This window comes from Oratosquilla oratoria, chromosome 18 (assembly GCF_046742065.1).
Source record: "Oratosquilla oratoria isolate Oo_2021 chromosome 18, ASM4674206v1, whole genome shotgun sequence".
In the NCBI taxonomy this organism is placed as follows: domain Eukaryota; kingdom Metazoa; phylum Arthropoda; class Malacostraca; order Stomatopoda; family Squillidae; genus Oratosquilla; species Oratosquilla oratoria.
This window is the reverse complement of record NC_134794.1, coordinates 15,489,467-15,511,966: the sequence shown is the minus strand read 5'-3', so window position 1 is coordinate 15,511,966 and position 22,500 is coordinate 15,489,467. Positions and strand designations below refer to the sequence as shown.

Below are 22,500 nucleotides of genomic sequence, written 5' to 3'. Positions count from 1 at the left end.
AGAGAGAGCCGCCAGGCGATTTTATTGACAGCCTCTGCGGTGATTGGAGGGCAATTTTTCCTTTTCATTTCCGACTGAAATCAGGCTATTCTCTTCATCCACTTGATGAACCTATTGTTAGCGAGGGGATGTTGATTGATTAATTAATTTTCTTATCTATCTATTTTTTCTTATTTCTTAGCAAAGAAAGATAAAGTCATGTATATCTACATTTTTTTCTATTTTGGCTATCGCCCAATGATATTTTTCATTTGAATAATTGTAGATGGAAAGTCATATTGAGATAAATTTTGATAAACCCAAAGCAAACTTCATATTTTGTTTTAAAGGCTCTATTCAAGAAGTTCAGAATATTTCAGGCTTTGAACTCTCGAAAGCTCTATTTGCTTCATAAGTTTGTTTGAGGACAATTCGAGCTACCTGTGTATGGAATAAAAGGTCGCAGAATAACATGAAACAAGTCCACGCTTTCTAAGTTTCTACTCATTTGTCTTACCAGCGAAGCAGATGTTTCGTATTAAGGAGTAGAGAATTTCTCAGCAAGAACTGTTTTTTTTTCTGTAACGGTAATTAGTTTTCAAGTACTATGGCAAATATTCGGAACCTGGTACGTAAAGTTTCATATTTGGTTGCTGAGTGGTTGATGTGCTATTTCTGTTTATACCTGTACTCTTTCAGTCATTTCTGTTGTCAACAAAACTATATTACTATTGGTTATCATAGTTTAGGTTTGGTAATCTGCCAGAACCAGTTTAAAAGAAAACAACGAAACAGATTGAAAAAAGAAGAAAGATGGAAGGAAAAAAAGAAAGGAAAAAATAAATGAAGTATACAGTGTTGCTTCAAGCATCGTTAAAAGTAACTCCTCCCACGTCCAAACGCAACCAATCACAGCTCAGATCGTAGACTACGACATGACGTCATAACGACCGCATCCTTCTGGCGCAAAAAGAAAAGGAAAGAATTTAGAAGGAAGTTCTTTAAAAAAAAAGTGTAAATTGTAGTAATTCATTGCTTTTCACCTTGTATTCGAATGAACGATGCTGGCATAATATTTACAAACATAATCGTAGATAAAAAGATAAACACAGGCAAGTAAAAACACGTCTAGCACTTTCAGTCTTCATTCAGTGAGACTCTCTGAAGTCTGAACACCTGGTTCGCTCGACGCAACAACGGTTCTTTGTTCAGTAAACGCAACTTCAGTCGATCAATCTCCATCCAACAGCAAGGATCCCGTCAGCCTTCGACAAGTACCGTTGCAACATCGACCACCTTTTGTCTGAAAAAAAAAAAATGTACAACACTGGAACAGATATTACAACGGATTACAAAGGCAAGCTATGTCGACAGGAGACCTTTTGGTCCATGACGAGGTCGGATGGAGAGACAAAATATATAAAAAATATGTAAACAATTACTCAGGAAGGTAAATGTAATGCAGGAAGATAGCTAATCCAATGTTTTAGGAGTGATATCCGTGTTTATCAACTGTTTCATTAAAAAAAATATATATATATATATGTATATATATATGTATATATATATATATATATATATATATATATATATAATTGTTTTTTCGAATTTCACGAACTGGAAGTCCGCGGCCCCTCAGTAGTTGGCAACGGTCCTCGGTCCTTCTCACAGATCTTTCCAGGAAAAAACGTTGGACTGTTGTCTGTATTGAATATTTGTGGGTCTGTTTCCATATCGTCACCAACCAGTAGAAGAAATAGAAGGAGATCAGGTCAGTTCTCACTTTGTGAAAAACTACATGAAAGCTAGATAGACGAAGATGATAAGGAGGATATCTCTAGCTTGGCCCGGACACCGAGTACCCGCCGCTCGGGGTTGCACCTCCAGATGAAGTTAGAGATATAGATGGGATTTGAAGGCTATAAGATGGGAGCTAGTTCCTCCCAGTGTTCACAAGTATATATATATATATATAAATATATATATATATATATACATATATATATATATATGTATATATATATATGTATATATGTATATATATATATATATGTGTGTGTGTATGTATATATATATACGAGTATATATCTGTATATATATATATATATATTATATATATATATATACTTTTTTTTTTTTTTTTTTTTTACAAAAAATATCTTTTTGTTCCCTCACGTACTGGTACAGTTGGAAAAATAAGTTTATCAGTATTTTCTGGAATGCCGATTTCGTGTTTTGTGTCAAAATAGAAATTGATCGTAGTAATTTCTCTCATTGTAAACTCTTGTCTGTTTACTTCCTGTTATCTGGACGACGAGGAAGAAAAAGGAGGAGGAAGAGGAGGAGGTGGTCGAGGAGGAGAAGGAAAAGGAGGAGGATGTAGTCGAGGAGGAAGACGAGGAGGAAGTGGAGGAGGAAGAGGAGAACAAGGAAGTGGACGAGGAGGAGGAGAAGGAAGAGAAGGAGGAGAAGAAGAAGGAAGAAGACGAGGAGGAGAAGGAAGTGGACGAGGAGGAGGAGGAGAAGAAGGAAATGGGCGAGGAGGAGGAGGAGAAGAAGGAAGTGGACGAGGAAGAGAAGGAAGTGGACTAGGAGGAGGAGAAGGAAGAGGACGAGGAGGAGAAGGAAGTGGACGAGGAGGAGGAGAAGGAAGAGGACGAGGAGGAGAAGGGAGTGGACTGATAGGAGGAGGAGAAGGAAGTGGACGGATAGGAGGAGAAGGAAGTGGACGACGAAAAGAACAAGGAAGTGGACGACGAGGAGGAAAAGGAGGAGGAGGAGGAGGAGGAGGAGGAGGAGGAGGAGGAGGAGGAGGAGGAGGAGGAGGAGGCGGAGGAGAGGAGGAGGAGGAGGAGGAGGAGGAGGAGGAGGAGGAGGAGGAAGGAGGAGGAGGAGGAGGAGGAGGAGGGAGGAGGAGGAGGAGGAGGAGGAGGAGGAGGAGGAGGAGGAGGAGGAGGAGGAGGAGGAGGAGGAGGAGGAGGAGGAGGAGGAGGAGGAGGAGAGGTGTCATAATTTAACTGGAGGCAAGTCTTTAGTCACACCTCAAGCGTTGCCTCTGGGAAGAGAACGTTGAGACCGGACCAATCGTCGTACGGCTTTTTGCCGTCTTTATAATCGTGTATGATCTTGCTAGGCCGGAACATTTTCAACCCCAAGGGGATGGTACTCGGTTCCATGGCCGGGCCTAAGATCTCTCTTTGAACGTCGAGAGAAATTCCTCCACTTTTTTCACTTTAATAGAGATAACAACCGGCGACTGATCTCCTCACCAGACGTCGATGACATGGAAACAGACTCACATTCATACAGCACAGAAACTATCCAATCTCCTTCTTAGAGGAACCTAAAGGATGGTTTGAGGATCGTTGTCACTTACTGTGGGGTTCCGGATGCCCAGTCAGTGAAACTTGAGGGAACATAATATCATTGTTTTGTTTCAAAATGTCTGTTTAAAAAGAAAAAGATTATATGGACTTTCACTGTTCTCTATACATATTCTCATAGACTTCCATGCCTATGTATTACTTTTCTGTAGTCTCCTGGGGACCACTTATAATACTGAATAAGATCACTAAGCACCCACTAATTTTCGATTTGTGGACCCATTTAGGACACTCCTTGGCCCACTAAGAGGCCCAAGGACCAGAGGCTGAAGGCCACTATTATAGAAGTCATTCTGTGGATCATCCACTAAGATTACGTTCAGGCGTTCTAGAAGGTCAGGGTCAGCCGTGGAGAGAGAACACTTGCGTGAGATCACGTGATCAAGAGGTCTTCGGTGTTGCCGAGATGTGTGATTAAGCTCCCTGCAGACAACGGGCCAGAGATCGTGCAGAACTCCTGCTGTAGTTGGAAAGGTCCTCCTACTCAAGGACTAACTTGGCTACCTTCTCTTCTTCCTCTCTCTCTCTCTCTCTCTCTCTTTGCGAACTTTTGAGGATATTGGATCCTGACCCACCGTATATCGGAAATGAAAGAATATGTTTCGTTGTTGAGTAGTGAACAATGTTTATGTACATTTGTTCCTTTATATTTCCATTGGTGATTTCTAAACAAAAGTGAATTACTACAACATCGTGGGTCAGGTTTGGGTGTCCGGTACTGTACCTTAGTTTTCTTTTCTCTGTTGGGTTTAGTCAGTTGTTTATAAAAATGAATAAAATAAAGTAAAATATACATATATACATACATACACACATACATACATACACATATACACCAAGGGCTTTTTCCCCCTTACAAGGGAGGTAGCCAAAGTCAAAGACATAAATCCACTCCCACCCATTCCATCCTCACATACTCCACTCCAATTCACCCCCCCCCTCCCTCCCTCTTTTCTTGGTTCCTCTTGGATAGTAATAGAATAGATAAATAAATAAATAAATAAATATCTCTTGCCTCTGCTTCACACACACGCATAAACACACACACACACACACACACACACACACACACACACACACACACACACACACACACACACACACACACACACACACACACACACACACACACACACACACACACACACACACACACACACACACACACACACACACACACACACTTATTCTTCCCTCTTTCTTTCTCTTCCCCTTCCTTCTCTCCCCTCCTCACCACTCTCTCTCTCTGTTTATCTCTCTCTCTCTTTCTCTTGATGTTTCGATCAGCCAAAAAAACAAAAAACATACTTGTTATCCTAACCTAAGCCAACCTAACCTAGCCTAACGTAACCTAACAATGTAACCTAAATTCACGTAACAATCTAGATATAACATAACACAGCCTAGACTAACTTAACCTAACCTTAGGGAGCTTGGCAAAATATTTTATGATGACAGGATGTTTGGCAAAACAAAATTTGGCGAAATGGGAAAAACCATCTGAAGGAGACTAAAGGTGGTGGCACACTAGGCAATTCTCGCTAGCATGCTATTTGCTTTTGCTACTTCGTTTGAGTAGAAACGATTTCGGTGACGATCTTTTGTTTTTCGAATTTCCAAATGTCAAATTATTCTTTGCGTCATCTACAGAGAAGCTGAAGGACGAACTAAGAGGTGTTAAACCTAGAATACGAATGTTAGACACAATGTTGAGATGTTCTTACGGAACTCTAGAATACTGTAGCCGTAGTAGTTTCTGCTCAAAGCAAGTAGCAGAAGCAAGTAGCAGAAGCAAGTAGCATGCTAGCCTAGTGTGCCGCTATCTTGAATTGCTTCTCACAAATATGTTAATTTTCTCTGCGTGTTGTTTCTCAATGGATTTGAAATCGCCGTTGTTTATCGTTTCTTTTATTCGTCATAAAAACTAATTATTTTCTAGAATTACTATCCAAAAATTAAGACGACACTGAAGAAAATCTCCAGTTTCTAATAAAAAAAAAATGTACTTCATTAAAAAAAAGGGAAATTACAAACTAGAAACTAAGTAAATAGTGAAGAAAAATCTCCGCCTTATTCATATTAGAGAAGAATTAAGCTCAGAGAATTAGGTGGAGAAAGAGGACGGGTGGGGTGGGTTGGGGTGATGCTCACATTACATAGCAACAGTAAACCTTTGGCACCAAATCCAGCGTAGCTTTTTGTCTCTCGACCTCTAAATCTTCTTTTTGTCACCGCTGGAGCAGCCGCCTAGTCGCGAAGGAGGTTACGGGAACAGATCGAGAGTAACCCGGCGAACGTCGGTGGGGCGAAGTCGGCCGACGAGGTCCCGAATGAGACTGTCTGTAGGTCGCTTGAGAAAGCTGGACGCTCACACTTGCGACCAGATATTTCGATCCAGCCTCCGATTTTTATTTTATACAAATATTTCTTTCGCCTTGGAGTAAGTGGTATGATTTTATATACACAAAAATTGTATTATTATAAAGTTACTTCTCTGTATAAAAATGCGTAAAATTATTGACAACGAAAGTTTTATTTGCATAAATAAAAAAGATCAGTGTTAGTCAGGAATTGATCGTTCATTTTCCGCACGTTGGTCTCCGTCTACGGGTAAATGGGTAGAAGATAGTCGTAGGTCCTGTATCACTCTTTGCTACACAAGATTACACATTATGCACTTCTGTTCACATAACCTTGATTTTTTTTTACTATTGCTGCAACAGTGCTACAACATTCAACAAAAGTTTCAGTAATAACGATTATACATTTAGCAATCTCACCAGACAATATTACTTCAAAATAACACTAACGATGCTGTAATGATGTTGTATTAGCTGAGTTGGTAGATTATTTTTTTGTTTTTTAGGTGTTTTCGTACAGTGAGGCTAAAAGATCTCTCTCTTGAGACGTAGCTTGCATCACGACGACGCTCTACGGTCCCCCACAACATCCAGCCACACCCAATTACATGCCAGATTAGTACCCAGACCCTCGTGGGCATAAAAGGGCACGACCAGTTACACTAAACCCCTACAACACAGTGACGCTAATACATATATATATACATATATATATATATATATATATATATATATATATATATATATATATATATATATATATATATTAGCTGAAGATGACGCGACTCTAAACTCAACGTGGGTCTCGACCCATCGATGTCCCTTTCAATCCGGTGTCCACCTGTACAGATAGATAAGAATTTATCATTGCTATCATTATTAATATTAATTATTAATTATTATTAGCTGGAAAGGGAGCCTTGTAGTGCGTCGCCGTGTTGACGGCGGGGGATTAGCTCAGTCCGACCGACTCCGTGGGTAGTACACCTTAAAGTGAACATTCCCCCTCCCCCCCCCCCGCTGCCATGCAAGATCACGACCACGGTTGAGGTCCTTCGACCACGCCCACACACGCCCAATCATTCTAACCTGGTGGAGAGACGTGTGTGTGTGTGTGTGTGTGTGTGTGTGTGTGTGTGTGTGTACGTACGTGTATCTCATCACTTTCTTGGCTCACGTCCTGGGCTCATGATCGACAGCTATTACCTTACCGAATGAAAGCTCAGAGTTCATATATGGCAATCTATGGGTAACGACGAGAACTTACGCACACTGTGTATGTGTGTATGTATGTGTGTATACGTGTGTGTGTATGCGTGTGTGTATCTCTTTCTCTCTCATCACTGTCTTGGATCACGTGCTGGACCCATGATCGACAGTTATTACTTTCCCGGATATGAGCTCATTTCATAAATGGCCCAATCTATGGTTAACAACGACACCTTACATACACTGTGTGTGTATGTATATCTGTGTGTATGTGTGTATTTGTATGCGTATATGTGCACGTTCTCGCGTGCTTACATGCATGTAAGTATATGTATATAGTTATTAATACGCAAAAAGATTGCACGCTCATAAATGCACTTGCAAATCAATGCCTTGTTATTATTATTATTGTTATTATCATTATTGTTATTACTATTGTTATTATTATTATTTTAATTTCTTTTGCAGATGGGCCGGAATGGGTGAAAGGCGGTCAAGCGAAGCGAGGCACCAGGGAATCTTCGGCGTCCAGCTTGAGGTAACAGTGGCGGCTTCGGCCGGAGTACAGCGGAGTACAGAGCCCCCCCTCCCCCCACTGGTGTAGTAGGCTCCTGATCTTAAACTTTCATATTCGGCTACGATCTTGACTAAAACTTGTATCTTTGTGTATGTGTTTGTGTGTGTGTGTGTGTGTGTGTGTGTGTGTGTGCGTGTGTGTATGTATATGTATTTGTGTGTGGGTGTGTGTGTTTGGGTGCGTGTGTGTGTGTGTGTGTGTGCGCTTGGGTGTGTGTGTATTTGTGTGTGTGTGTGTGTGTGTGTGTGTGTGTGTGTGTGTATGTATGTGTGCGAGCGCGCGCGTACGTGCGCGTGTCACCGACTCGTTCCCAGGTTTACGCAATTACCTGATTTTTTGTACACCTCCCATCAGAGCGTCATTGTTGTTGCATAACATCTGAATATTTTTTATTTTCACATTTGTCCCCTTCCGTACTGGTTGGCACTTTCCTTTTGCTTCTATATACCGGCAGGCGATTTCATTCACCCACCTCCCCCGCCCCTTCGGAGTTAAATGTGGGAAATTCGTTTTCCAAATCTGAGTTTAGTTTTGAAACACTTGTGGTTGGTCACTCTCAAGGTCGGAACGTTCAAGGAAGGACCCTCAAACGCTACTTCCACTTCTCACCCCCTCACCCCTCCCTCCCTCCCTCCCTCCCTCCCTCCATCTCCTCCCTTTATTCTCTCCCATTACCCTTCCCTCCATCCTCCTCCTTTCTCCCTTTCCCTCCCTAACCTCCCCTCCCCTCCCCTCCCCCTCTCCTTTCCCCTTTCCTTCTCTATATATTCCCTTAATCACATTCCCTTCCGCCTCCCCTCCCCCTCCCCTCCACCTCCTCACTTTCTCCCTTTACTCTTTTCCTCCCTACCCCTCCCCTACCACTCCCTTCCCTTCCTCTCGCCTTCCCTTCCCTTCCTGTCCCATTTCTTCTCTCCCTTTCGGTGGTATTTTTAAAAAAAATTCTTTCCCTCCATAAATCTTAAATAAATCCTTGGAAGGAAAAGATTTATATAAGGAAATTTTTTTAAGAATACCATCGTAAGATTCTTACGGTAGTATTCTTAAAAAATATTTCCTTGTATAAATCTTTCTCTTCCAAGGATTTATTTAACACTTATTGAAAGGAAAGATTTTTTAAGAATACCACCATTTGTTCTCTCTCTCTCCTTCCCCTTCCTTCATCTCCATCCCTCACTCCTCCACTTCCCACTTTCCCTTCTCCTCCCCCTCTACCTTCCCCCTCCCCTTCCCCCTTCCACTATCCCTTTTCATTCCCCTTTCCCTCCTCCCCCTCCTCCTCCCCTTTCCCTCCCCCCTCCCCCTTACCCCATCGTTCCCTTATCCTGATTTTGTGTGTGTGTGTGTGTGTGTGTGTGTGTGTGTGTGTGTGTGTGTGTGTGTGTGTGTGTGTGTGTGTGTGTGTGTGTGTGTGTGTGTGTGTGTCCATCAGATGTCCTTCAAATGTTGGAAGGAAACCTTTGTACTTTCTTCGTGCGTCTCGGTCCTGCCCACGGAAGCGGGCAAAACTGGATTTTGATGAGACCGACAAACCAAGAACCAACCTGCGGTCAATAGTTTCCGACCCACCCAGACAGCAGGTCGCTCTGCAGACGTAATGGCCGTACATGAGGGCTGGACGTCTTTCTTAAAAAAAAAAAAAATAAATGAATAAAAAAAAAAAAAAAGGATAGTGTGTATAGGGGTTTATTATTTGTTTATTTACTTATTTGTTTACTTTTATTTATTTTTTTTCTCTGAAGTAGAATCCTTAAGATATTTGGAGTCTCTTGCCCACGGGGCACCGGGGCCCAGGTAAGACTGGTGGCGTTGGGTCGCACTGTCCCCCCCCAGAGAGCGAGTCTAGGGAAGGGGAGGAGGGGGGGAGGGGGTTATGGGAGAAAAAGGTGAGAAGGGGAAGATCTGTGCCATTTAAGGATCAAAATAACCCCCTTTTCTTCTTCTTCTTCTTTTACTTCTGCTTCTGGTTCTTCTTCTTCTTCTTCTTCTTCTTCTTTTTTCTTCTGCTTCTTCTGTTTCTTCTTCTGCTTCTTCTTCTTCTTCCTCTTCTTCTTTTTCTTCATCTTCAGCTTCTTCTTTTTCTTCTGCTTCTATCTTCTTTCCTTATTTCACTTCTTCCTCTGCTTCTTCTTCTGGTTATTCTTTTTCTTCTTCTTCAGCTTCTTATTCTGCCTCTGCTTCTACTTCTTTTTGTCTTCATTTCATTCTTCTATATTTTTCTTTTATTTTTCGTCTATTTCATTTCCTTCATGTTCTAGTTCTTTTTTATTACTGTTGTTATTTTTCATCTTTTCATCTTCTTCTTTGACTTCTTCTTCTCCTTTTCTTTGTCTTATTCTACGACTTTTTTTCCTCCTTGTCTTCTTCGTCTTCTCTTTTTTCTTCCTCTCGTTCTTGTTATTCTTGTTGTTCTTCTTCATCTTAGACTTTTTTTCCTCTTCTTGTTCTTCTTTCCTTCTTCGTCCTTTATTTTTTCTTCTTCTGGTTTTCTTCTTCTTCTTCTTCTTCTCTGACTTCTTCTTTTTCTTCTTCTTCACACTGACTGTAATGAATTTATTCTGGCCAAAAAACCCTTAAAGCACATTCGGGGACAGTATCAGATCTCATCAGGTAACGTTAGGTCATACGAGATCTCGTAGATCTCATCAGATTAGGTTAAGTCATACTGTACGCAATGTTGTATTAAAACAATAATAACGAAAGGTATATTTGCATTATTCTGAAGTCTAGTGGGTCAGTTCTCTTCTCTGCAGGTGACGTCATTGTTCTACAAAGCACAGTCGGCTTCATAAGTCTTGATCCACGTTTTATCCTTTCCACTCTGTAAATATGTCTTCTGGAAATGAGTACTTAGACATTTTTAAACGCATTTTTTGCCTCATACTAGGGGCTATCTCAGCTTTTAAGTCAATTGGTTGAGCTACCTGGGGTAGCCCAGGTGACGTCATCCCCAGAAGTTGCCCAGACCTGGGTTTTCTACTTTCATATATTATTCTGGGGTGCATGTGGACCTCTGGGCCAAATTTGGTCAAGATCCGTTAAGTAACGGCGACGTTGTTCCAGAACAAACAAACAAACAAAGGAAACATTCGCGGTCACTACAAAGATATAAGATCCTCCGTAATAAAGTTTGAATTAACATAGATAATTACCCCCCTTAACATGCAGTAATTACCCCCCTCTTCCGCACCAGGTGGCACTTTCCCTTGGCGCCAGACGATTCTAATCATCCCCTTGGAGCCAGGCGATTCTACTCGTTTTCTTGGCGCCAGGCGATTCTACTCGTTTTCTTGGCGCCAAGCGATTCTACTCGTTTTCTTGTCGTCAGGCGATTCTTTTCGTAATCTTGGCGCCAGGCGATTCTATTCGTTTTCTTGTCGTCAGGCGATTCTCTTCGTATTCTTGGCGCCAGGCTATTCTATTCGTTTTCTTGGCGTCAGGCGATTCTATTCATCCCCTTGGCGCCAGGCTATTCTACTCGTTTTCTTGGCACCAGACGATTCTGTTCATCCCCTTGGCGCCAGGCGATTCTACTCATTTTCTATTCGTTTTCTTAGCGCTAGGCGATTCTACTCGTTTTCTTGGCGCCAGGCGATTCTATTGGTTTTCTTGGCGCCAGGCAATTCTACTCATTTTCCTGGCGTCAGGCGATTCTTTTCGTTTTCTTGGCGCCAGACTATTCTATTCGTTTTCTTGGCGCCAGGCAATTTTATTCATCCCCTTGGCGCCAGGCTATTCTACTCATTTTCTTGGCGCCAGGTGATTCTATTCATCCCCTTGGCGCCAGGCGATTCAATATGTTTTCTTGGCGCTAGGCGATTCTATTCATCCCCTTGGTGCCAGGCGATTCTATTCGTTTTCATGGCGCCAGGCGAGTAAATTCATTTTCTTGGCGCCAGGCGGTTCAATTCGTTTTCTTAGCGCCAGGCGATTCTATTCGTTTTCTTGGCGCCAGGCGATTCTATTCGTTTTCTTGGCGCCAGGCGATTCTATTCGTTTTCTTGGCACCAGGCGATTCTATTCATCCCCTTGGCGCCAGGCGATTCTATTCGTTTTCTTGGCACCAGGCGATTCTATTCGTTCTATTCGTTTTCCTACTCACCTTTTCGCCCATTTCGTACTAGTCTGGGTGTCGCCAGACGATTTTATTCACTTCCGTGGCACACACCCCTCTCCCCTCCTCGATACATCAAAGGGACTTTTGCGGCCGAATGTACGGTGAAAGCAGAACCACCGGAAAGCCTATATTCGACTCAAGATTAGAATTCTTTCATAACGGGTCACTTCCTCGACCTCGAAACTACAAAACTGATTTAATCTAACCTAATCTAATCTAACCTGACCTAGGCCATATTGTCAAAAACAATCATGCCATATAGAATGTTTGGACAACCCTAGGAATCAAAATACTGTACTAGTAAGAAAGAAGAAGAAGAAGAAGAAAAAGAAGAAGAAAGTGAAAAAGAAAAAGAAGAAAACGAAGATGAAGAAAAAGAAGAATATGAGAACATAAGAATGAAGGAGAGTGCAAGAGACCTTGAGGCTTACACTAGGCAGTTTCATGTCTAATACCACCTGTCATCCCCATCCATAAAGTTGTCCAACAGTTTCTCAAAACAGCTGATAGTTTCAGCGCTCACGACATGGTTACTAAATCTGACAACCCTATTAGTAAACTAATTCTTGACTATTTCCTTCTTAAATCTAAATTTGTCCCGTTTAAATCCATTACTGCGAGTCCTGTCCTGTTGCCTTAATATGATGGCCTTATTTGTGTCCTCTTGCTAAAGCCTTTAATCCACTTAAACACCTCTATTAGATCACCCCCCACTCTGCGTCTTTCCAGAGAGTGCAAGTTAAGGTGCCTAAGCCTCTCTTCGTAAGGTAAATTTCTGAGCCCATGTATCATTTTGGTCATTCTCCTCTGTACTGAATCTAGTGAATTGATGTTCATTCTATAGGACGGAGACCAAAATTGTACCGCATAGTCAAGGATAGGTCTAACTAACGCTAGATAAAGTTTGATAATTACCTCTGCACTTCTATTCGTAACCGTCCTAGCAATGAAACCTAATGCTCTGTTAGCTTTATTCCTGTCGATAATGCACTCTTTCCTGCATTTAAGGTCAGGACTCACTAGAACTCCCAAGTCTCTCTCGCACTCAGTTTTTTCTAAAAACGTGTTATCTAATCTATATCTATTTTCGGGGCTGTGTAGCCCGAAGAAGAAGAAGAAGAAGGATTCATGACGTCACTAATTGCATTAAGAGGAAGAGACCAGAATCGGGGAAGGCACCAGTCAGAAAAGATTTCAGCTATTGACATGGAACTAGCCGGATCCTTGGCTCAGCGAACAACCCGCACTGGTCAGAGCTGCTGTTGCTGCTGGTGCCGCCGCAGCTGCCTGTGACCCGCTACTTTCCACCAGCCCCAGGACATGACAGAAGTCGCCGTCACACTTTCACTCTCTCCCACCCCCTCCCAGCTGGCCCCGGATCGCGTCCTACTAAGCTGTGGAATACGAAACTCATTTAGGGTTTCCAAAAACACCAGATCTCTCTCTCCCTCTCACCTCCTCTCCCTCTCTTCCTCCCTCCCCCTCTTCCTCTTTCCCTTCCTCCCCCTCTTTCTCTCTCCCTCTCTCCCACTCTCCCTCTCTCCCCTCTCCCTCTCTCTCCCTCTCTCCCTCCCCTCTCTCCCTCTCCCCTCCCCTCTCTTCCCCTCCCCCTCTCTCCCCCTCCCCATTCTCTCCCTCTCTCCCCCTCCCCTCTCTCCCCCTCCCCATTCTCTCCCTCTCTCCCCCTCCCCTCTCTCCCTCTCCCTTCCTCCCCCTCTTTCTCTCTCCCTCTCTCCCTCTCTCCCCTCTCCCTCTCTCTCCCTCTCCCCCTCACCTCTCTCCACTCCCCATTCTCTCCCTCTCTCTCCCTCCCCATTCTCTCCCTCTTTCCCCCTCCCCCTCTTTCCTCCTCCCCCTCTCTCCCTCTCTCCCTTTCTCCCCCCTCTCTCCCCCTCTTCTACCCTCTCCCTCTGTCTTCCTCTCCTCTCTTCCTCTTCCCTCTCTCTCCCTCTTCTACCCTCTCCCTCTCTCTTCCTCTCCTTCTTTCTCTCTCGCTACCTCTTCCCCTCTCTCCCCTGTTCTACCCTCTCCCTCTTTCTTCCCCTCCTTCTCTCCCCTCTCCACCTCTCCCCCTCTTCCCCTTCTTCCCTTCTTCCCGTCTTCCCCTCTCCCCCTCTTCCCCTTCCTCTTCTATTTACCCTTTCTCCCCTTCCCCTCTACCCCTTCCTCTTTCCCGTTCCCGTCTCCTTCCTCCTTTCCCCTCTCTCTCTCTCCCCTCTCCCTCTCGTCCCTTTCCCCTCACTCCCGACCCTTCTCCCCTACCACTTCATCATCCCCGTCCCCATCTCCATATTCCTTTCCCCTCTTTCCTCCCTTCTCCCTTCCCACTCCCTTCCCTTTCCCCATCCTCGTCTCCGTCCCCATCTCCTTCCTCCTGCCCCTTCCCCTCCTCCTTCCCCCTCCCCTCCTCCTTACTCTTCCCCTTCTTCCTTCCCCTCCCCTTCTTCCTTTCCCTCCCCTATTCCCTTCCCTATTCTCCTCTTCCTCACTTTCTCTCTCCCCCTGCCCCTCCCTTCCCTCCCCGTCTCTGTCTTCCCCTCCCCCTCCCACCCTCCCCCTCCTTTTTAAGATCTTCCTTTCCCTTCCCCCTACACTTCCCCTCCACCCCCTTCCTCCTCCCCTCCCTCCCCCCCATTCCCCATTCCCGTCTCCCTCCCTCTCCAATTCCCCTTGTCATCCCCTTAAATGATTTTTACTCTTTCCGATATCAAACAATCTTATTCAGGCGAAAGACTACAACGATCGAAAACTCGATAAATTCATTACCTCAGAGTAATTCTTTAAACAATCTATTCTGGCTAACCCCAGACGCTTTTGTTCAGGTTTGAGAGGTCCCACGACCCACTACTTGGGTCTACGACCTACACATGTCATCCTGGCTGGTGACTAGCGATTCTATCCAGCTCAGGATCCATCACCGTTGTGCAAAGGCGCTGAGTACGTGATCCGTTATCTTGTCCCGCTGAGAAGGTTTTTTGCTCCCGTCAAGGACAAACGAGACGTCCGCCTGTAAGCCCAGGATCCGACTGCTGGGCCACAGCGCTGGCAAGTGTAGTGGCAAGGATGGTAACGGTGGTAGCAACGGTGTTAGTGGTAACGGTGACGATACCGGTGGTAGTGGTAACGGTGGCGGTAGAAGTAGTAACGGTGGTGGTAACGGTGTTAGTGGTAGTGGTAACGGTGGTGATAGTAGTAACGGTGGTGGTAACGGTGTTAGTGGTAACGGTGGTGGCACCGGTGGTAACGGTAGTGCTAACGGTGGCGATAGTAGTAGTAACGGTGTTAGTGGCAGTGGTATCGGTGGTAGTGGTAACGGTGACGATAGGAGTAGGAACGTTGGTGGTAACGGTGATAGTGGTAGTGGTAACGGTGGTGATACTGGTGGTTGTGTTAGTGGTAACGGTAGCGATAGTAATAATAACGATGGCAATAGTAATGATAACGGTGGTAGCTGTGACGGTGGCGATAGTAGCAGTAGTAGTAGTAGTAGTAACGTTGGTAGTGGTAACGTGTCGGTAACGGTGGCGATAGTAGTAGTAGTACCGCTGATAGAGTTAACGATGTTGGTAACGGTGACGATAATAGTAGTACCAGTGTTGGTAATTATGACGATATTACTGGTAACTGTAGTTGTAGTGGAACCGTTGGTGGTGGTATTTGGTAATGGTGGTGGTAGAGATGGTGAAAATGATTATGGTGATAGTGTTGGTGATGACGCTGGGTTTCACGACTTTCACCATCTTTCATTGTGTCGCCAGGCGATTTTATTCAACCGAAGGAACGCTTTTCCCTGCTCCTCAACTTTGTAGCAAATTTGTTTAATTTCGTTTAATATCGTACCCTGAAGATTATGATAATGTCTCTGAAATTAAGTGAAACATATACGTGCCTGTGTATGTGTGTGTGTGTGTGTGTGTGTATGAAAGAGAGAGAGAGAGAGAGAGAACTTAATTCAGAGGGGATAACTTACACACATTAATTTATTTTTCTTTATCCAGTTTTCATATTATTCCAAAAGTTTATGCATCTGTATAGAAAGCTATTTCTTGATATGCTTTAGGTATCTTGTCATTTTATTTACTATCTATATTTATTTATTTATCATTTATTCATCATTCTTTATCATTCATGCATCTATTTAGTTAATTGTTTATTTACATATTTATGTACTTATTTATTATATCTTATATTATTTGTGTCTTCTTTGGTATTTTGTGACTTTTCCAACCCAAAAAGAGAGATTTTCATTGTCAGTTTTTTCGCTACTTTCATTGTTTTGAACACCACAATCATGTCGCCACCCTGTCTTCTTTCTTCTCGTCAGGGAAGATCCATTTTTTCTACTTTCTTTTTCTAATATACTGTCTGCTTGCTAGGCAGGGAACCATTTTTGTTACTGTTCTTTGTTTCCTTTCAATTTTTTTTTCTTTTCTTCATCTTTTCTTCCATAAAGTGAAGCACTAGTTTTATGTTCGTAGAGAAAAAGAGAGAGAGAGAGAGAGAGAGAGAGAGAGAGAGAGAGAGAGAGAGAGAGAGAGGACTTTACCAATATTATTCTAACTAACGCTAGAAGATCTTATTTAACTAAAAGGAAACCTTAGGGCTTCAAAAAATTAATCATTTGCAAATCGCATTAGAATTACCTCATTTAATCTCTACGACAGGGAAATTAACCTTTTTGCTAGCATGAAAGTATTTTATGGTTTTCTTGTGGCAATTGTCAAACAATTTCAGTCAGATTAAAGAAAGCTGCACTGTTATTTCGATAATCCCTTTCACTGCCGAAAGCGAGTTATAAATCTGCTTGTGGCTACTTTCCAAGCGATATTTTTCTAGACGAGTTAGTCCACTTGTTTTTATCCTACTAGGAAATAAAACTAGAATCCAGTTTCAATATGGTGAACGCGTTCTAGGATCCAGTTTGGTACGGTAATCGTGTCCTAGGACGCACCGTTGTACTAATTAATACGAAAATGTATCGTCAACTTTGGGAAACAAAGTATCGACGTCATGACGTCATATTTTGAGCACGTGACCAGAACGCGCGCTCGCTTCGTCGCTGTTTACAAATGGCCTCCTTCCTCTCTCCTACGTCACTCGTCGTCTCACGAATCCGACACTCAGGAAAGAAAAATCCTTGGGCGTTTTCTTTTTTTCTTTTTTTCTTTTTTCCTCGTCCAGTCTCTGAATATGTTTCCTGTTTGTGTGTTGATTATTTTTCGTCTGTTGGGTAGAGGAAACTAGGTTGATATGCTTTTGTTAAGAGGTTTTGCCTGACGGCTGAAGGTACTCAGGTCGGAAAGGGACTATATAATACGGTAGTTATTGAAACTTGAATTATGACAACAAAAATACAAAAATATATTCTCCGTTGTAATTTTATGTGTACATTATTGTATATATCTTTTTTACAATATAACTACCGTACACACACGCGCGCATACCCACACACACACACACACACACACACACACACACACACACACACACACACACACACACACACACACACACACACACACACACATACACACACACACACACATACACACACACACACACACACACACACACATACACACACACATACACACACACACACACACACACACACACACACACACACACACACACACACACACACACACACACATACACACACACACACACACACACACACACACACACACACACACACACACACACACACACACACACACACACACACACACACACACACACACACACACACACACACACACACACACACACACACACACACACACACACACACACACATATATATATATATATATATATATATATATATATATATATATATATATTGCAAAAATAATCACAATAACGCGTGACTAAATAATATTGCAGAAACCACAGGGAAAATAAAGTCGGAATACTAAAGGTTTTCGTCTATTATGACATCCTCAGAGTACAAGAAAGAGAAATTGAACACAACATTTATACAGAAATAAGAAAAATGGAGAAGGTTATAGCCACATGAAAGCTTAGGACAATATACATACACACACATACATTTACAAATGGAACTAATAATAGTCATAATAAAACAATAGAACAGCAAATACAAGGGAGCATAACCATGTGGCCGAAACGTCCACAGTACATCTGGCACAATTAGGAGCCATAGTACTGCTTTACTATCATATTAATTATTTTATGAAATTATCTAGTTTAAATAAACCTAAACTCAAGTTGATATTGTTATCAAAATTGTTCGTGATAGACGAAAACGTTTAGTATTCCGACTTTATTTTCCCTGTGGTTTCTGATATATATCTTGCGACACTGCTTCTGACCCAGGGCGGTGGGCAGGGTGCAGGGATGACCCGTCATCCAGGAGGTGCTCAGATGAGAGGGAGGGTGGGAGGGGTGTGGAGTGTATTTAGGGATGAAATGGGTGGGAGTGTTTTTATGCCTTTCCCTTTTTGGCTACCTCCCTTGTAAGGGGGAAAAAGCCTTGGTATATGTATGTATGTATATATATATATATATATATATATATATATATATATGTGTGTGTGTGTGTGTGTGTGTGTGTGTGTGTGTGTGTGTGTGTGTGTATGTGTGTGTGTGTGTGTGATATTCTATAGTGAAAGAAATGACATTTCTAAGGAATGTTGACAAACTGTGTTTTAAATTGGATAGACAACACCAGAATCGGTTACATTCACACGGTAGATACTAATTAGAAAAAGAAATAACGAATTCCATCTGCCAGGACGTAGATAAGTAGGTCAAACCAACATCGCCAACCGCGTAGTCAATGAATGCAGATGCGATGGTAGACAATGCACATTAGTGTTTTAAGATTCCGTTGGATAAACAAGAAAGAAATGTGCCTTAGTATATAACAATGAATTATATTCTTTGCTCGTTTTCTTGTTGTCTGTGTGTTTGTTTGGTTCGTTTGTTTATTGTGACCTTAGTGAGGGAAAGGTCGTCCAGTTTCGTGGCTTCGTCATTGTAATTCGTTCTTCATACGTTCAATTGGAAACAGGACTTAATATATACAGTATATAAGTGTATACACACACACACACACACACACACACACACACACACACACACACACACACACACACACACACACACACACACATACACACACACACACACACATATATATATATGTATATATACATAGATATGTATATAGATATATATATATATATATATATATACCTCTATACTATGACAATAATGATAATGATAATATCATGTGTTATACCTTTGTTTTTTGGCTACCTCCTTTATAAGGGGGAAAACCCTTTGGTATATGTATGTATGTATGTATGTATGTATGTATGTATGTATCATTGTCATCATCATTATCTGCCAGTTTATCTTAATTTCAAAAGTAAACGAATAAATGGACAAACAAATAGATAAACAGACAGATAAGATAAATATCTCTGTCATTTTGTCTACCTACAGGTGACCTCCCTTCTTCTGGAAGCCCTGACAAGGAAACTCGACGGTCTTCATGGCGAGCTCGGCGACTCGAGGCGTCTGGCCGCCTTCCAGGAGGAACTGGGCGACACCGAAGTCCTGGTCGCCGGCGAGAAGGACAGGAATTCTGATGACAATGCCACCGATGGAATCCTTCAAGCCATCCAGTGAGTATCCCGGGGACTCAAACTGGGGACACAATATTCTGTGTGATTTAATTTGGATCCAGGGGGTTTCCGTTAAGGCAGGTCGTTATTCTTGTATGTTATCTAGTCCACTGCAGAATTATGGGGCTATCCCGTAGTGGACGAGGCAACATTTGGTGACTTGGTTTGGGAGAATCATTACATGTATGAGAATTGGTAAAGTGGGTGTGAATGTGTTATAATGCTTTTATTTTATTACACACACACACACACACACACACACACACACACACACACACGGCTAAAATAATTTGCGGGTCGTTACTCTAACTCTCGTGGGTGGGGAGTTGGGTGTGTGTGTGCGTGTAAGGTCACAACATTACCCATAGATCAGTCATATATGAGCTCTGAGCTCTCTTCGGTGAGGGAAATGGCTGTCGATCACGAGTTCAAAACGTGATCCAAGACCATGGTGAATATCACACAAACACACACACACACACACACACGCACACATACACATGTATGTATATATTTTTTCTTTCTTACTGATTCCATCAGATTATTTTTGTTTATGTTTTATAACTTTCATGAAGAACCATTAACTTTTTTCTCTTGCTGAAATATACACCACAAATATAAATACATAACCGTCGCTGATGACCAGTTGATACGATTGAGTAGACATTTTCTGCCGCATGATAGATAATGCCGCCAGGCGATTTTATTCAGACGTGGGGACACTCCAACTTAGCCAATTTAGCCGATAAATCCTTCTTCTTCACTTAATTTCTTAAAGTATTTATTTTAGATGTCGCTAGGTCAGTTTATTTGTGAAAAGGAAATTTTCTTTCTCCAGCGTAATTGTTTATACCAACAATATCTTTAGGATTTGCAAATCATAAATGAACAAATTTATATCCATACACACTTGTATGCGAAGAGATTAGAGAAGAGATATAAAGATCATGGCCCACAAGATTGATGTATAGTCACTAGGTTACAGTTATCATACAATTATATTTTTAAATGAATATACAATAAAAAGAAAAGGATACTGACGTTTGCATAATAAAAATGGAACACTAATAAACAAGTTGATGTATCTACTTAATTCAGTAAAGCCACCCCTTACACAATCTTCAGTTTTTTATGTTAATTAATGGGTGACTAAACTATATCAATGTAACACACGTTGCTTTGATTTTATTTTATTTCTTTCAGTATAAGATAATTTTACAAGTCATTCAAGTCAATTACCAATACAGGTAAGAGTATGATAATATATTAGGGATAATTAAAAATAAGAAATAAGTCCCTATTGGGTTTATTTCTATTTAGGTCAGCTCACATCAGGGAAGGTAATAACTGTGGATCACGATCCAAATACGTGACACTATAATAACAATGTATCTCTCTCTTTCTCTCTCTCTCTCTCTCTCTCTCTCTCTCTCTCTCTCTCTCTCAAACACACACATGGTTATATATACCGGTTTAAGTTGGGTAGTTTAATAACTCCCTGATCTGTATTAGGAAAAGGAATTTTGTGTTCTTCTTGAAACCAACAAAGAACCAATGTCAAGCTTGTCGGTAGATTCATTTTGATTTACCAAATTTTATTATTTTTTTACTTCGAGACAATACAAGAATGGAGAAAAGTCTCCCCCTTGGAATTCCAAACCACATTAAGAAAAGTCACCATTATATGACGTTTGTCTCAATCCAGGGGACTTTAATCAGCTGATTGGATAACTTAGAGGATTACAAAGGCGGAGCATACCGGCAGGAGACCTTTTGGTCCATAACTAGGTCGGATGCGAAAAAAATATATAATAATGATAAATAAATGAATAAAAAATAAACTAAAATAAACAAAATAAAATAAAAGTTATAATAATATAAATGATAAATAAAAAATAAATGCATAGGTATATTTAATAAACAAACAGGTAAATAGTAAATAATAAATTTACAGATAAATAATTATAAATGAAAATCAAGCAAATAATAAACAAACAGACAAATAGTAATAAACAAATAGTATAAAATAAATGAGTCATTACAGCATCCTTGTAGCACAATGGTTTCCTGGGGGGTACCTGTACCCCCCAGGGGTATCTGTACCCCCCTTGGGGTACCAAACCTTAACCCTGGGGGGGGTACGAGACATGATAGCCAGTGCAATGGTACTGTACTGTATATTTACAACGAGAAAGCATAATGTGCATTCATTATATCCTACTAATTGACATTTTTAATTTGAAATTAAGAAAGTACCTTTGTTTAGTAATTTGATATATCTAATAATTTATCAACAAGGCTTATCACTAGTCCAGTGTATTTATATTGGATGGGGGTACGATCTTTTTTTTTTTTTTTTTTTTTTTTTTTTTTTTTTTTTTTTTTTTTTTTTTTTTTTTTTTTTTTTTTTTTTTTTTTTAGATGCTCAATTGGTGCGCGCACTGATAAAAGGTTAAGAACCACTGCTCTAGCGGTACTCTTGGCTTGGAAAATGTCCCTTCTTGATCTTGCTCGGGCACTACCGCTCCTAACACTTGCATCACGTGAACATCAACTCCTGTTTCATTTGCGAACTATTCCAAATCGTCACAAAGATGAGGTCTGGGCAAGTGACACCCCCTTCCCCCCTCCCCCTCCCCCTCTCCCCCTCGCCCTCTCTCCCCCCCCCCAAAAAAAAAAAAAAATCGAAAGGACTCAATTCTTACCCAGCAGAGGTACAGTGTCTTCTGGATGTCGAACATCTTTCCGAGGTCCTGTCTTTGTTAGTTCTAATGAAATCCTCTTGGCCAGGGGCACAGTGCATCATAGTACGATCTTCCAGACCGGCATGGAAGATCAAAAGAGATAGATAAATAAATAGATAAATAAATAAATATATAGATAAATAAGAAAAAATCTTAATATGGGGACAACTTACATTGTGGACTAGTAAGAACACCCCTGCTCTCCATCATTTCCTCTTTCTCTCTCTATCTCTCTCTCTCTCTCTCTCTCTCTCTCTCTCTCTCTCTCTCTCTCTCTCTCTCTCTCTCTCTCTCTCTCTCTCTCTCTCTCTCTCTCTCTCTCTCTCTCTCTCTCTCTCTCTCTCTCTCTCTCTCTCTCTCTCTCTCTCTCTCTCTCTCTCTCTCTCTCTCTCTCACACACACACACACACACACACACACACACACACACGCACACACACACACACACACACACACACACACACACACACACA

At 41.7% G+C, this 22,500-nt stretch overlaps 1 protein-coding gene across 1 annotated transcript in view; it reads left to right on the top strand.

Annotated features, from left to right (window-relative positions):
* LOC143035072 (ras-GEF domain-containing family member 1B-like) overlaps nt 1–22,500 on the top strand; it is a 333,289-nt gene that overhangs the window by 33,042 nt on the left and 277,747 nt on the right. The window contains exons 2-3 of the mRNA XM_076201577.1: nt 7,400–7,469; nt 19,102–19,283. Coding sequence (XP_076057692.1) covers nt 7,410–7,469; nt 19,102–19,283 — 242 coding nt within the window. The 5' untranslated portion in view covers nt 7,400–7,409. The remainder of the gene's footprint in view (nt 1–7,399; nt 7,470–19,101; nt 19,284–22,500) is intronic.